This window comes from Propithecus coquereli, unplaced genomic scaffold, assembly GCF_000956105.1.
Source record: "Propithecus coquereli isolate 6110/MARCELLA unplaced genomic scaffold, Pcoq_1.0 Scaffold253, whole genome shotgun sequence".
Classification (NCBI taxonomy): domain Eukaryota; kingdom Metazoa; phylum Chordata; class Mammalia; order Primates; family Indriidae; genus Propithecus; species Propithecus coquereli.
In genome coordinates, this window is record NW_012148097.1 from 3723565 (window position 1) to 3740307 (window position 16743).

Genomic DNA, 16743 nt, shown 5'->3' on the forward strand with positions numbered 1-16743 from the left:
CGGGCGCCGCGGGCCCGGGCCATGGCGATAGACCGGCGGCGCGAGGCGGCGGGCGGCGGGCCCGGGCGGCAGCCGGCCCCGGCCGAGGAGAACGGCTCCCTGCCGCCCGGGGACGCGGCGGCCTCGGCGCCCCTCGGGGGTCGCGCTGGCTCCGGCGGCGGCGCGGAGATCCAGCCGCTGCCCCCACTGCACCCTGGCGGCGGCCCGCACTCGAGCTGCTGCTCGGCGGCGGCGGCCCCGAGCCTCTTGCTGCTGGACTACGACGGGTCGGTGCTGCCTTTCCTCGGGGGCCTGGGCGGAGGCTACCAGAAGACCCTCGTGCTGCTCACCTGGATCCCGGCGCTGTTCATCGGCTTCAGCCAGTTCTCGGACTCGTTCCTCCTGGACCAGCCCAACTTCTGGTGCCGCGGGGCTGGCAAAGGCGCCGAGCTGGCTGGGGCCACCGCCAGCGGCAGTTGGGGCGACGTGGGCAACTGGACCAGCTCCCCGACCACCCCCTTCTCCACCGCAGCCTGGGGCGCCCCGGGCAACCGAAGCAACAGCAGTGGCGCCGACGGGGGCGACACGCCACCCCTGCCATCCCCTCCGGACAAGGGGGACAACGCCTCCAACTGCGACTGCCACGCATGGGACTATGGCATCCGCACCGGCCTTGTCCAGAACGTGGTCAGCAAGGTAAGGGCCGCGACCGCCCTCGCCCTGCGTCCTTCTCGCGAGCTCCCGCGCGCCACCCCGATTGCCTCCACCCTTCCCTCCGTCCCTGTCCATGCAGACCGAGGTCCAAGCCTTAGCCAGCCGGGGGGGACCTGAAGTCCCCAAAGTGGTGGTAATCTGTGTGTATATGCATCCCTCATGGGCTTAATTTTCTTCGTCCCCCAAACAAGGTGCATTTACTTGGGTGTGAAGCCAGGGTTTTCGCCGCCTTCTGCAGTGACACTACAGCCCCGCTCTCCGGGAACACCAAGCCTTTCCTAGTTTGCACCCAGACTCCTGTCCAGTGCACCTAGGGGAAGAGCGCCCCTCCCCCTTAAAGACTCAGCAACTCTTCCCCGCCTGCCCGGGTGAGGCCGCTGACCTGTCACCAGCCAGCTCTGGAGGACTCTCCTCCTGCAAGGTCTGCCAGCTGGAGCCAAGACCAGGCGCTGTCCTCCTGCCTGGTTAGTTGTCCCTGTGTCTCCCACAAAGAAACAGCAGGAAAATAGCGTCCTATTCCGAGATCTTCCTCTTTCTGGCAGACCTCAGATACCCTGCGCTTGGTTTGGACTAAAGAATTGAAATGATAGCCAGAGAAGCAAAGAGCTTTTGAAAATATGCCCCCCTTCCCAGTGCTCGGTTCTCTCTAAAGATATTTGACTTTAGACTTTGTCACCCCAGTTTCGTCCTACCAGTGTTTTCTAAGGACTTTAGTAAACAGCACTGGAGTATAGGAAGGACACTGAGCATGTTCTGGGGCCACCACTGCTCTTGCACAGCAGTTACCCTGGGCTGAGTAGCTTTAGCCCGACATCCACTTTGTCCTCTGAGTCCAGGAGGACCCCCTTGCAGTGCGCTCGCTGTATGTGAAATGTGGCAGGAGTGTTTTGTGAGAGATGTGTGGAGGCCTAAACACAGAGAATGGGCAACGGTGGACAATCAGTGCCCTACCAGGGGTGGGGAACCTGTGGCCTTGGGGCCACATGTGGCTTTCTGGATCCTTGAGTGGGGCCTTTTGACCAAATCCAGATTTTACAGAACAAATCCTTTTAACAAGTCCTTTGGATCTGGAGGGCCACATGTGGCCTTGAGACCGCAGGTACAGCTATAATTTTATGACTTTCTTAACATACAAGAGATATCATATGCCAGCTCGTCAAGCAATTTGCTTTTTGCCTCTTCTGTGTTTTAAATAATTCACATTTCAAAGTAAATGTAGACTGCGCCCCCCGCCCCCATTTTCTGGACAATTCTGGGCAGAGTTTTAAATGCTTTGTCTAAATGTGAGAATGAAATTCATAGTTTATAATAGTCAATGTGTATGTATTCCCACCCCCCTAAATGTGTGCTGGTAAACAGTTGTAGCTCATGAATGTGTCAGATGAAACTCTTACATCATCATAACCATTGTTTTAATCTTGCACCAACCTGGCCCGAAATGCTCTGTCCTGTGGGAACTGTCTGGTTTAGCTACAAGGTAATAGGGAAGATCCTTATAGCTTGGCTCACTGTGACCCCCCACCCCAGAGGGCCTCTCTTTTCCAGAGGTGTTTCTGTGACTGTTTTCCATCCATGGAGGGCACTGTTTCTTTTTGGTTTAGCAGCACAGAAAAATTAAGAACAATGACTATTTAAATCACTATGTATGTCTGGCAGACTGAGGATTTGGCAACATTTTCAAGTATGCTAAGCCCCATTCTAGAGCAGAGGAAGAATAATGGATCAAAGTGAGCGTATGTAAAGAGTGGTCTGTCCTGCCGTGAAAGGGGAGGTGAACTTGAAAGTTGGGAGGTGGGATAGACTATCATTCATTACCTTAGCGGTGGGGACCCAGGAAACGGCTGTTCACACTCTCCCGTGCATGGTGGGAGGAGAGAACCAAAATAGTTCTGGAAAACAGACCATGGAGGCATATTGGAGAGCGGGACAGTTTTTCTAAATTAGCACTCGAAAGGGGCGCAGACAGCACTAATGTGTGTGGCATGTTTTGGGGGGTGCTTGATGACATGTTGCAGTTACCTGACGAGACTGAGAGGGGAAGACCTGGGAACAATAATTAGAGACACATTTTTTTATACAGTAAAGACTAGAAGGGACATGCTGATTTTCACAGACAAAAAAGATCTAAATAAAGGACTGCCTTCCACAGTGTTCTCTGTGTTTTAAGCACGTAACAAATGCTTTAAAGAGGTTTTCAAGCACATTTTGGCACATTTGGGTTGGAAGGCGGACTTTTTCCTATGCCGGCTGTGTATGTTGGATACTGTATCAGATGTATAAATGTGGAATGTACACTATGATGAGCACAGGAGTTCCAGGGGTCACGTGCTTGTCAGCTTTGTTCCCAAGTAGAAGCGGAAGTGGAGGAAGGTTTCACCTTCCGACTGCGGATCAAAGTTCAGGGTCTGAGGAGTTGCTTCTTGTACCCTCTTCCCTGCTCCGTACCACAATCCGCCCTTGCAAACGAGCCTCACGCAGCGGCTTAGTCGTTCAGCACGTATCCTTTAGCATGTGTGCCTCTTCGATCTATGCCCTGTTCTGTCCCTGGGTGCTCGGTGGGGAGGGGCAGACAGAAGAGCTGCTAAGCACAGTTCTTGGCCTCTTCTCATCTAGCTGCTGCTGTCCTAGCACCTGCCTACGCCCGCGAAACTGCCAAGCCAGTTAGAAGCCCAGGTATCACGGTTAAAAGGGATCTTGGTGCTGCCAAGCCTCTCTGCCTCCTGCATGTCTCTGACATGCAGTTACCCATCCTCAGCTTGAACCTTGCACAGGCGGCGCGTGCTCCGTTAGCCAGACAGCCGACCTATCCCACAGTAACTCTGCCTTGCAGCGAGACACGCTTTTTTGGTGACTAAAACTCAGGTTATCTCATGCCTATTTGTACAGCCTGCTTCTCAGAATGATTGTTTTTATTCATTTATGCATTTTCAGTGAGTTTCTTTCCTGGCTGAAAAATCTATGGCACTTCAGCTCTTCCATGTGTGCCAAACTTTGCCTCGCTGATTACTCCGCTTGGCTTGTGTGTCTCTTAAGCGCGACACCCAGAACGCAACCCTGCAGCCCCTGTGTGTTCTCACCCAAAGAGGGGGCAGGTGGATACTGCCCTTCCCCTACTGGAGCCTACAGGTGATGCCTTAAGACTTTCAGTAGACACGACATACTTCTGCCTCCAGACCACAGTCACCAAACCACCACGTCATCTTCGTGGCTTGTGTTAAGTCAGGGCTTTCTCAATCTTTAGGCTCGTGTAGTGTGGCTTGCAAACGGAGGTTTCGTCTTAATGGTTTTTGAGTTTTTATATTTCTCCCGTTAGGGTCCTTTTTGTTTTTGGTTTTGCCTTGGTCCTTGTCATTTGTTGTCTATACCAGAATTTGCATCACAGAATCTGCAATGCCTTCAAAATCATAACAATAACACTACCTTTCTCTTGTGCAGCCTTTATGGTTCTCAGAACATTTCCACATACATTATTTCCTTCGATTAAGAATAATAACCCAAGGCCAGTCTTAACACCAGTCGACATCACGGGTATTAAATTAGCGAACACACTTTCCACTAGGTGTGAGCTAGGCGTTCTGCACAGGAACCAGGTACAGATTCTCCTCAACTTATGATTGGTTTATGTCCAGATAAACCTATTGTAAATTGAAAATATTATAAGTAAAAAATGCATTTAATATGCCTAACCTGCTGACCATCATAGCATAGCCTAGCCTACCTTAAACATGCACAGAGCACTTAACATTCGCCTACAGTTGGGCGTAATCATCTGACACAAAGCCTGTCTTCTGATAGTGTGTTGAGTATCTCGTGCAATTTGTTGAACACTGCAGTGACCGTGAAAAACAGAATGGTTGTATGGGTACTCAAGGTGTACTTTTGCGCCGTCGTAAAGTGGAAAAATTGTTAAGTTAAACCACTGTAGGTCAGAGACCATCAATATTCTACCTCATGATGACTTTTGTAGCTTTGTAATTTATCTCCCAGCTCTGTTGAAAGGCATTGTCAGTGTCTTCCTGAAAAGGGAAATCGAGCAGATTCCGTCGGAGTCCGATAGAGAGCAGGTTGCAGGGCCGCGAGAAGGAGCAGGTGTGCGGCCTGCTCACCTGGCTTCTGTCTTCCACAGCATCTCCGGTGCAGTCCAAATCCTCAGACACGTTTGGGATTTCAGTCAAGGTTAAAAAACCCCAACTCCGCAGACTTAAAAATAATTTGCACACTTTACCCTGCATTGTTCTCAGGGAATCCTTCCTGGTTTCTGTTGTTCACCACTCTCCTGAATAATCCATGCAGCTAAACTTTCCAAGCCCCGTATTTTTTCTATATTTGAAGTTTAGGATGTTTGTCCATCTCCAATCTTCTGATACTTTTCTTCTATTCTCATGAATTCACAAAGATTTCTGAACTTTATCCTGAAAATTGTTTAAATATCCTGGGAAGTAATTTGTATGCTCTTTCTAGGGCTAAAGTCTAGAAGTTATTTAAAGTGACTCCAGTATAATTTAATTAAGACTAAGAATAATTACACTAGTAGTATTTTAAAAAATAGCCCATAGTTCTATGTATGATCCTAGCCTAAGAACTAGCTTTAACCTGTTTTTTTTTTTTTAGAGACAGGGTTTTACTCTGTCACCCAGGCTAGAGTGCAGTGGTGTCATCATAGCTCAGTGTAACCTTGAACTCCTGCTGGGCTCAAGCCATCCTCCTGCCTCAACCTCCCAAGTAGCTATAACTACAGGCCCAACCCACCACGCCCAGCTAACTTTTTTGGTTTTTTGCAAGAAAAGGGTCTTGATTTGTTGCCCAGTCGGGTCTTGAACTTCTGGCCTCAGCAATCCTCCTGCCTTGGCCTCCCAAAGTACTGGGACTACAGGCATGATCCATTGCCCCTGGCTAGTTTTCACTTTTAAAATGTTCGACACATATACATATTTTTATAGTTCCAAAGTGTTCAGTTAATGAAATCTGCTATTTTGTCTGGACGCCATATCAAAAGCATTTGTCCAAGTCTTCAGAAACATTTTAAATGTATGATATTCTTGCTGATTTACTAAAATTTCTAAAATTCTTTTCCTAATACTGAATTGACTACCATGAAGTCACCCCAGTGGTAGCTTTTGTGTAGTGTATACAACACAACAGTGAACATCTTTATGCATATCTACTTGTAAGAATTGACTGTAGTAGGTAAGGTGTGTCTGACTGGGCCATAATTAACTAGTCACCTACTGAAAAGGCCTTGGGTTCCTTTCCAGCCTTTGCTATCACGTACACAATGTGTAGTGAAGTCCTGGTGTGCACGAACATTTGCACGTGTGCAAGAAATGCCTAGAAGTGGGAACAGACTGCATTTTCGTTCTGATAGACGTCATCAGAGTGCTATCTAAAGAGACACTTCCACTGATGGTGTGTGTGGGCCTGTTCCCCCCACCCTCCCCGACCCAGCGACTATCTAACTTTTAAATGTTTGCTAGTCAGATGTGTAAGAAATTATATTTGGTTCTTGTGATTTGTACTTGTCTTTTTATGAGGGAGGTTAAACATCTTTTTGAAAGTTTTTGAGCTATTTGTATTTCCTTTTCTTTGAACTGTCTCTTCATGTCCTTTGCTTTTGTATTTGTATATATGTTGGGGGAGCATTACTTTCTTGTTGATTTAAGGGACACTTTATACATAAAGGAAAGTAACCTTTTTGGATGTCTCATAAATCTTTTCTCCTAGTTCGTTTGCCTTTTGATTTTGTTCATGGTGTTTTTGTTACGCAGAAACTTTTGGTTTGGATAGAGTCAAATGAGTTAATCTTTTCTTTATGGTTTCTGGGTTTTGTTAGATTTAGAGCTTCCATATTCCTGAAATATTAGGGGAGGAAATGCCCATGTTTTCTTCTGATATTCTTATGATCTCATTACTTCTTTATTTTGGTGTTGCAGGTATCTGTTTCGCATTTATTGAACTATTAGGATAAATTGCTAGAAAGGGAAATAGGTCAGAGGATATTACCAGCATTTCATAACAATGAAATGCTTTGACTTGCTCATAACAATGACCTAAAATTTAATTCTTCTCCCTTTTCTTCTTCATTTTCTTGTTCTGAACTAGCCTCGAACCTCTTTTGTTGTTGTTGTTAGTAATTTTTGTAAGGCGCAGTTTGTTTTGGCCTTAGTCGAAGGTAGGATTAAGTCAAAAATCGGTGTCATTTAAAAACATGTTGGACTTTGTGATGTTAGTCCTGACGTTGTTGCCACACACTGGTGGTGTGCGGGCGCCAGCTTGGCTTCTGCTGACTCTAGAGGGGCCGGGAAGCGCTGGCAGGGGCTCCCGTCCCTTGTCTGCCACTTGTTCTTTCACTGGCTTGTGGGAGATGATCCCTGGTTGTGCTTGAGAAAGGTCATGACCGTGTGTCTGGGCTACAGTGTGGCGAGCTGTGGTTGTACTGTGGCTTTGTGTGGGTGGGCCTCTGCAGGCCACCTCTCTGGGCAGATTGCTCTCATCTCTGTCTTCCTAGCCCCGTAACCAGCCCCCTGCCTCATCTTGCTGCTCTTAAAACCACAGGCCCCAGAGACAGAAAATAAGATGGAAACCCATCCACATCACCCCCCTGCGGAAAGCCTTCCTCGGCTCCCCGTGCCTGGGACTCTCCACCACTGTCCAGGGAACCGCGGAGCCCGGCAAGGACGCGCTCCGGCCGGAGTCCCGCGTGCCTTTCTACTCCTCCCCTGCCGCCCCCCTTGTCGTAGGGGACCTCTTGTGTGTGTAGTTCCTAGCCCGGCCCTTCACTGCCTTGGTGCTTTGCTCAGGCTGTTCCACTTGCCCGGAACGCCCTTCCCTCCTTCCTTAATCTGTTGGTTCCTGTTCCTCCTTCAGGTCAGCTCAGTCCTCATCTGAGGGACAGCGCCAAGCTGTCCCCTCCTCCTGGTACTCCCTGTGCCCTGGCTGAAATGATGTCTATCTGTCTCTTCGTTAGAGGTCTTTCACCTGCAAGTCGACACCATAAATATCTGGACTCACCTGACCTTGATGTCTTGAAAAAACGAGAGCTTTTTAGTTGGGCAGGTGTGAGGCGCAGCCCCGACTCTGCCGCTAGTTAGGGGTCTATGTTTGGGAACGTTACTTAACCTGCCTCCTCACTGGTAGTCAGTGCTGCCTCGCCGGGAAGCACCACCTGCCCCCACATGCCCAGCAAACAGCAGGCCCCTGGGAAATCTCAGGTGGGTGAGGATGACCTGAATGAGTCACCTGGGAAGTGCTCAGGTGGGGAGGAGCTGAGCGGCCACACCTGGAAGGACATTGTAGTCCTTGGAAGTTCCCAGGTGTCAGCAGCCTTCGCTCAGAAACTGAGGACATGTGGGGAACCAGGTGTGCCCTTCACACACTCCTGCCTCCAGGGGCACCTGAGGAGCCCAGCCAGAGACCTCCGCCCAGGGGTTTGTGTGTTTGTGGGGTTCCAGTCTGAAAACAAAGCAGCTCACCTGGCTACTGGGCTCAGCAAGAGGCCAGGATCCGAAAGGAAGGCGGCCACAGCCCCGAGGGCAGGAGAGCGGGGCTCCGCCCAGTCTTCACTGATCGCTCGGCCTGCGTTGCCTCAGCTAGAAACCTGAGCTTCTGCCCTTGAGTGGAGCATGAGCTACACATGTTTCAGTCTGGCTCGGCTGTGCTGGGTGGAAAGACAGATCGGAGAGGGCGGAATTTTAAAAAGGAGTGAGAGTAACCTTGAGCCATACAGCAGAGCTCAGTGAGCAAACTTCAGAAAGAGGAAAACCAGAGAAAGGGCCAGGGACGCTTCCGGCTTGGAGCTGAGTGTTTATGGGCTGCCCTTGACTTTGACTTCAGTTTTCTAAGAACTTTGATCTTCTGCAGGTGGGGTTTAGTTGTTTCTTTTGCTCAGTATTTACTCAATGCTGGTCATTATCAGTGGGCTGATCCCCCTCCAAACAAGTGACCTAGAGGTTGACAGGGCCTGTATTTCTAGGAAAGGGGACATAGTCATTGGTTGTATGAAGTGGATTGCTGTAAGAGTTCCCAGCACATTGTGTTTGCACGGGATATTCTGTCCAACCCCTCTGTGCCTCTTTTGGTTACAGGTAACAAAAACACATCTTAAATTACCTTAACAATACAAAAGAATTTTATTGGAAAGATGCAGGGCAGGGGGTGGAGAGTGGGGTCTGAGAGCACAAAGTGGTGTGGGGGTGTCTTTTAGGAGCGCTGCTGCCGCTGTTGTCCCTCTTGGAAGCTACATCTTCTCTGCCTTTTCTGCAGAGTGGGCTGTGTCCCGGCTTCAGGCTGGCTTTGTCTAGTGCCTTCGCTCATGCGGTTCCTGACCAAGCCACGGCCAACACAGGAGGTCAGCATCTCTCCTCCCAACTCCAGCTTCCTGGGTGCAAATCTGACGCCCAGCTTGGGCTGGGCTGGAGAAAGGCAGATTTCAGAGCAGGGCATCTGGTTGCTGAGTGCTGGGGGACCCCTTCGAACCATTCCACAGGGCGTGGGACTGGCTGTTCTTCTCGGGGTGGAAGGGGTTATGGGCAGATCTCTCTGGCAGTTAATTGAGAAGAATTGAGTATTGAGGATTTAACCATTAACTGCTTTAAACAAAGTGTTCTTTTCCTTCCCAGAGACTCAGGATGGAACTCACCTGGCAACTTAAGCTTAAGAGTGGCATTGGCAGGAACACACCTCCTGAGGCTTCCTTTCTAGGAAGAAGTCAAAGTATCCTTAGATATTAGCCCCAGATCGCTCAGGGAGCTTGGAAGGAGCCAGCCAGCGGTCACTGACACAGTGTTGCCAACTGTCATTCACACCCCTGCCTTCACCCACAGCCAGTCTCTTGCTTTCCAAAGCTTTCTTCTGGTCAGGACCAGCTATGTAATTTGCAGGGCCCAGTGCAAAATGAAAATGCCGGGCCCCCGTTGACAAAGCCGGCTGTCACCACTGCCAAGCTGAGCAGCTGTTCCCTGAGCCTTTCCCTGTCCATGCTTCCTTAGTTTTGAATATCTCCTCTGCCTCCTGCACCTTTCTTGTGTCTTGTATCTTTTTCTAGGTTTCTTTTGGTAAAGAGTGAAACATATTTCTTGAGGGACGGCTTTTCCCAGGGAACAGCTTCGCAAAGCCCTAATGAATTTTGTTTGGAGAGTTTGCTTAGCTCAAGGCGAGCAACAGCGTGAAGGAGCCGCAGAGCCGCCACGCTGCTCTGTTGGAGGAGGTGGTCGGTTTACTTATCGGACAGAGAAACAAAGAGCTGAGTCATGGGGACGTGTGGTGGAGCGTGTTAAGTGGTAGGAATGCTCGTCGAGTGCTTATCGGGCTGTTTTTTTTTCTTGTAAAGTGGGAAAAGGAGGGTCAGTCCTTTATATAATTTAATCCTACTGGCTAACAGTCACATTTTATTTGTTAGCGTCATTTTTAAAATAAGTGCAAAGGAGATGATGCTGGCATGAAACAACCACAGGCATCCCAGTGGTCATATTAAATTGTGGATGGGTTATGCACTCAGCATCGTAATTTGCATTATAGAGTGTTTCCTCCCAGATTAGATTAAAAGCTGCTTTTTGCCTGTGTTTACGAGATGCCTTACAAATTGGGCACGCTTGATTGTTACTTACTGAGGAGCTCCGCTGTGCTCAGATGGATGTACGTGAGCATTTGCAGTAAGTAGTCTTTCTCCTACTTTGAAAAAAGTGTTTTTGTTTGTAATTGTGATAAAATATACAAGCAATAAAATGTATCATCGTAGCCACGTGTAAGTGCACAGTTCTGTAGTGTTACGTACATCCACACCGTTGTGCGCCCATCACCACCATCCATCTCCAGAACTTTTGTCTTCCTAAACTAGAACTCCGTAGCCATTAAACACCACCTCTCCGTTCCTCCCAGTCCCGGCCCCTGGTAACCCCTGTTCTGCTTTCTGTCTCTATAGATTCGACTACTCCAGGTACCCCACGTAAGTGGAATCATACAGTATTTGTCTTTTTGTGACTGGCTTATGTCACTAGACATAATGTCCTAAGGTTCATCCATGTTATAGCATGTGTCAGAATTTCCTTCCTTCAAGAGGCTGGGAAATCCTCCACTGTACGGATGTACCATGAGTTTATCATTCACCCATCAGTGGACACTCGGGCTGCTGCCACCCCTTGGCTATCGTGAATGTGCTGCTGGGAACTCAGCTGTTGTCATCCTTTTTGAAGACAGTTCCATGCAATCCCTCCATCCCTCCCCTCCCCTGTCCGAGCCGATGGTGCAGCCACTTATGTGGTGCCTGCCCCAGGCTTCCTCTCGGAACATCCACCGTGGGCAGGTGTTACAGACGGGTGGAATATCGTCTCTGCCCTGGAGAAGGAGCTCAAGGTGTAGCCGGAGACAAGTGGTAAACTGGGCATCCCAGGCACAGCATGGGCCAAGCTGAGGCCGGCCCAGGAGCTGCGGGTGTGGGGTGCAGAAGAGAACATGCCCTGGGAGGGCAGGTGAGATGCCCTGGCCCAAGAGCAGGATGAAGTACAGGGGGTTCAAAGGGGTTGCCACCATATGGTGGGTAGGGAAGCCCAGGCGCCTGTGGCATTTGAGCTGTCCCCAAGGAGGGGTGGGGTTTTGGCAGGTAGAAAAGATTGAGAAAGGACCTCTTCCGCAGAGGAGCTGACCAAGGCTGGGAAGGAACATGTGCCTGGTGCAGAGAGGATGTGGCCCGCAGGAGGCCGTGCATCCTGACCTCGCAGGGCCATAGAGCCGGTCTTGGGCATGAGCTTGTTTTTCCCCCCAGTAGATGATGAGTCTCCTGAGGTTTTTAAACAGGGGAATGGTAGAAGAAAAAGATTTTAGGACTTGAGAGGGAGAAACCCGGGAGAGAAGTGTTCCTCATCCTGGCCCTGGGCTTGTGTCTACCTGAGGGGTGTGTCCGTAGCCCCCTCAAGCCAGCCCCTGGGGTGCCCACCTCCCAAGACACACCCACGTCGCTGAGTGCCTCTTGAAAACCACCTCGACAAGCCCCTTTTACAAAATGTGGCTGTGACCCTTCCCGTGGGCCGCAGTCCTTTCCCTCTCGGGGTGTCCCACTCCTGGGAAGCACCGGCTCCGCCCAGTGTCCCTGCCTTGGGTGGCCCCACCCTGGCCCAGCACCCTGTGCTGCGGATGGCCGTCAGGATGCCAGATCCCACGGGACTGCTCGGGGCTTCAGTTGGCCCCTTGTGTCAGTCTCTAGGGCTGCTGTCACGAAGGACCAGAGTGGGCGCCTTAAACAGGTTTATTTCCTCACTGTTCTGGAGGCTGGAAGTCCCAGATCAGGGTGTCAGCAGGGTTGGTTTCCCCTGACACCGCTCTCCTTGGTCTGTAGACAGCCGTCTTCTCCCCATGTCCTCACATGGTCATCCTTTGTGTGCATCTGTGTCCTCATCTCCTCTTCTTACAAGGACACTGATCATATTGGATCAGGGTTCACCCTAATGACCTCATTTTACCCTTATCACTTCCGTAAGGGCCTAACCTCAAAACATAGTAACATTCTGAGATCATAGGGGTTAGGACATCAACATATGAGTTTTGCGGGGACAGTTCAGCCCCTGACACCAAAGTTCCAGCACATACCCTGAGTAGGACCGTTCTGATCTGTATCTGCACCTGGGATATTTCCTCGAAGCCCTAGACCTGTGTGTTTGGTTATCTGCGGGACTGGGCCTCTCATCTGACCTCTGATCTCATCCACCCCTCCTTGCCCCAGATCCCGGTGTTTCTGTCCTGGGACCCTGCAGCTGAGCAGCTCTTATAACTCCCCTGCTTCAAATCCTTCTCAGCCCTCCACGGCCTTCAGTAGGAAGTTGAGCCTGGGTGGTGGGTTTCGAGGTCCTTGCCTCCCTTTCCTGCCTCCATCCCGTGTCCTCACAGGGACGCTGTGTCCCAGCCACCGATTTATTTCCCCAACAATGCTCTGCCTTTGCACATGCTCTTCTGGGGTCCACCCCCCATCCTGTGGCCTCCTTCAAGCCTTTTTGGCTCCTTATTCCTTTATTCCCATCGCCCACCCCTGCCGTCCTGGTCACCAGCACCTTTCCTGCATCCTCAGCACCTGGACCCAGTAGGTGCCAGTAAGGAGGTGGTGGGGGCTGTTGTTCCTTCTGGGTGAGGTCGGGTGATTTAATTCTGGGATGACCAGAGTAGAAGTGGACAGGGTCATATGCCAACTCAGACCTAACATCAAATTTCTAACTGAGCTACTGAAGACTATCAAGTATGATGTAGTTCATCTGAAATACAACTAATCAAATTGAATTACTGCTGGGCTAAAGTAGATTAGTCTTTACTTTAAGCCACTGTTTTTCAGAACTTTAAGTCTTTTCTTCAAATTGAACAGGGCTTTCCGAGTCTAGTTTGAGGGTGGGGGTTCCAGAGCACTTAGAGTCACCTTGGGGAACTTTTGGAAATACCTGTGGGACCCAGGCATCAGTTGGTTAAAAAAAGTTCCCAGGATGATTTCCAGGTGGTATGATTGTGCCCCAGAGGCCACTTGGCAATGTCTGGAGATGTTTTGTGGTTGTCACAACCTTTTGATGGGGGAGGGGCTTGTGGGCTGCTACTGGCTGGAGACCAGGGTATGGGTCGAAGCCCCCTGCAGTGCACAGAGCAGTCCCCTAACAAAGAGCCATCCAGTCCCAGCTGTTCCACGTTTGAGAAAGGCTGGTTGGTCCAGGCTAATAAAAAACGTCTGTTGCATTTTCTGGATACACCCAGCAGACAGTCGGGCCTGTGGGCGGGACAGTGAGACCCCTGTTCTCTCTGCTCCACAGCAGGGTGCTGAGGGTGCTCAGGCCAGGGGGGTACAGGGGGGTTCATCCTGCCGGGCATGCCCACGCGACAGCCAGGGCTCCCACCCTCCGTGAAGAAAGGGCTTGCTGAGCTCGTTATTGGCACACACGATGTGTAGTGGGCGTGTTTAGCCCGCCTCGGGAAGCACGCTCGGAAAACAGCCGTTGCATGTTTAGTGCATTCGCCAGTGGCCCACGTCACACCTTAAAGTAGGTCCTTTGAATCTCCGCTTAGAATAACGGCTTATTACGGAAAAAGGAAACATTTGTTTGGAAGTAAAAAGTATTTATTTTCAAAATATCTCTAATTCAGACTGGCCTTCTCCATAATTAATTCCCATTAAGGTGGTTTTATAGTGTTGTCAGCAACAGGAAACTCAAGCTCTCCCGTGGGACCCAGACATCAAGCGCTGGAGGCCAGAACCAGACGTGAGCACTGTTTACATTTGCGCAGCAGCAGATCGGCGGCTCCCTCCTGGGGCCCGAGCAGGGAGCCTAGGCAGCCCTAGCGCAGCCCTGTTGCCTGTGCTGAGGACAGGCACCTCACAGGGTTGCCACCTCTGAAAGCAGGTGTTAGCGGGACTGGTGGCCAGCTGCCCCTGACCCTGTTGGCCTTGGGACTGCCCTTGCCAGCAGGATCGGCCCCTCCTTAGATGGTCGCAGCATGGCCTGCCCATCCCAGCCGCCTGGCCCTGGACCCAGTGGCGTTGTTTTCCTTTCTGAATGTGCTTGGCGTTCTTGGCGTCCCTCGCCGTGGCCGCAGCAGGTGGGACGTAGCCGGGTGTTCTGGCACAGAGTAGCGCGTGTGTCTGACTCTCAGAAGCTCCTTTCAAGCAGTCAGTAGAGATGCTTCAGCCAGAGACTGTCCAGCCAGGCGGGGATGGGAGAAGGGTGTGTTTCCGCAGGGCTGTCTGAGGTTCGGTTTCTGGAGCTGTGTTTGTGGAGTCATCAAATCTAGTAAGTTCCAGAGTAGGATTTTTTCTCTTTTTAATAGAAGATTTATTTTTAATCTTCTTCTGGGAAGTCCATAAGAAACCATTTGTCAGAAATGGATATCATCAAAGTTATGAGGGGGGTTTTGGGGCTTCTTTTTTTTTTGGTGTTAGGCGTCTGCTGGTAATGCGCTCTAATGGAGCTGTGAGGTGAGCATAGCAGCGGTTTCTCTGTTTCTCTTTCTCATTCACCTTCTCGTTCCTCACCATTTATATAACTCTAGTTCTTTGAGGCAGAGTCTTAGGAGGGTGGCGAGGGACACACTTCAACTTTGGCGATGGATCTCATTTCCGATGGCAGTTTTTAGGGCGCTGAAATAACCTTTTATTGGTGGAAGTTACCAGGGAATTTAAAGACATTGAGATTAAAGGCATGTCTCCTGAAGCATGGGAAGCGATGACACACAGCAATCTTTCCTCCACGATCTGATTGAATCTGTATAGTAAACACGGTGGCCTGATCTCATAGTTAAAATATATGCAGGGAAAATGCCACACGAGACAAGCCCAGAGCAGCGTTTCACGTTCAGGTGTTCAATGAGCCGCTACCGCGCCCGCGCGCAGTGCCGGGAGCTGCAGGAGGTGGGAGGAAGAGTCCGGGCGTCTGCAGAGGTGGGCAGGGGGACAGGTGCTGAGCAGACGGGTGGAGACGGGAAGAGCCTGAGCTTGGGATGTGAGTGCTGGGATGTGAGTCCTGCGATGGAGGGGTGGGAGGAGAGAATGGCACAATGCCTGAAGGATTTAGAGTGGGGGGGGTCGGTTAGGATGCTGCAAATAGCAGAAAACCCCACATCAAACTGAGAAATACATATGCTATTTCTGGAAGTCCAGGGAGAGGATGGGCCTCAATCTCTGCTTCCTTCTCTCTCTCTCTTCCAGAACTTCCTAAGCACTGGCTTCGTTCTCATGCTGTATTAGCTTGGGCTGTGTAACAGATGCCACAGACTGGGTGGCATCTCTACAGTTACGTCTTTACAGTTCTGGAAGCCGGAATTCCAAGACCAAGGTGTCAGCAGGGCTGGCTCCTCCTGAGGCCTCTCTCCTTGGCTGGTAGATGGCTGTCTTCTCCCTGCGTCCACACTCTGTGTGAGAGTGTGTCTGTGTCCTCGTCTCCTCTTGTAAGAACACCAGTCAGATCGGATTAGGGCCCCCACCGAAAGATCTCACTTTCACTTAATCATCTCTGTAAAAACCCTGCTTCCAAATCAGGTCACATTTTGAGGTCCTGGAGTTCGGACTCCAGCCTGTCTTGTTGGGGAGAAGGTGGACGCGGTCCAGCCCCGCTCAGCGTCTGTTCCTTGAGAAGGGTTGTATCTCCGGAACATGGGCGATTCTGTTCTCACATGAATTCTGCAAAGAGAGGGCTTTGCATCGCATTTTGTCTGCAGTAAAATTGTCAGTATGCAAGTGAAGGTGCTGCCAGAATTTCTGTGGGGGGCTGCGGCGGTTGGAGTCCAGGCGGTAGAGGGAAGGGCAGATCCTGCCACTGCGGAGAAGCGAGATGGCTGTGGACAGGGGAGGGCATGTGGGCACAGGTACGGGGAGGGCGAGGGAAAGGGGAGGGGAGAAGGGAGGCGGAGGGAGGAGGGGAGGAAGAGTTGGTTGGGGCAGGCTTGCTGGGCTGGGTGCTTTGCAGGTGCCCAGGCTGAGTCCTGACGACAGCCCCCTGAGAAGAGGGCCTCTCTGTGGCTTGCGACCCAGCTAAGCAGTGAGCTGAGATGTGAGCCCAGTGGTCTGAATCCCGGTCTTTGCACACTGCCTCTGTGAGTGGGGACTTCCAGAATGGGCTCTCCGCTGCCAGCAGCTCTTTCCCAAGCTCTCGCTGCCCTGGGTGCTCTGCTCAGGGTTCCGTGGAGGAGTGCGGCCGGATCGGGACTGCTTTGCTTACTTTCGATACAGTGGCGGTAGGGCTCTCGTTTGGAACCGACAGCCCATAACCACATCTGTTAGGAATCTCAGGCCTTGAAACAGCAACTGTGCTCTTGGCCTAGAGATCACTTCCTAAGCAGAAGGGAAGGTACAAACAAACCTGGAGGTTGGTCCAGGTATTGGGGTCACTCTGCCAGTGGGCTGGCCACACCCCTGCAACTCCTTTCCTCCGCTGCCTGACCCTGGTGCTGTTGGAGGGAGGAAGAAACTGACGCACCCCTCCCAATCCATCAGATATTTACTTCTGTCCTGTCTTTGGGGGCTCATTTAAAATGATTCCCCAGATTCCTTTAAAGAGAAGTATAAGTTACGCATAGTAAGATACACAGATTTTACGC

At 50.8% G+C, this 16743-nt stretch overlaps 1 protein-coding gene across 1 annotated transcript in view; it reads left to right on the forward strand.

Annotated features, from left to right (window-relative positions):
• Nucleotides 1-21: 21 nt before the first annotated feature.
• Nucleotides 22-16743, forward strand: part of LOC105812514 (solute carrier family 22 member 23-like) — a gene marked incomplete at its 3' end in the record, with an annotated part of 58205 nt that continues 41483 nt past the window's right edge. Inside the window, exon 1 of the mRNA XM_012646994.1 lies at nt 22-675. Coding sequence (XP_012502448.1) covers nt 22-675 — 654 coding nt within the window. The remainder of the gene's footprint in view (nt 676-16743) is intronic.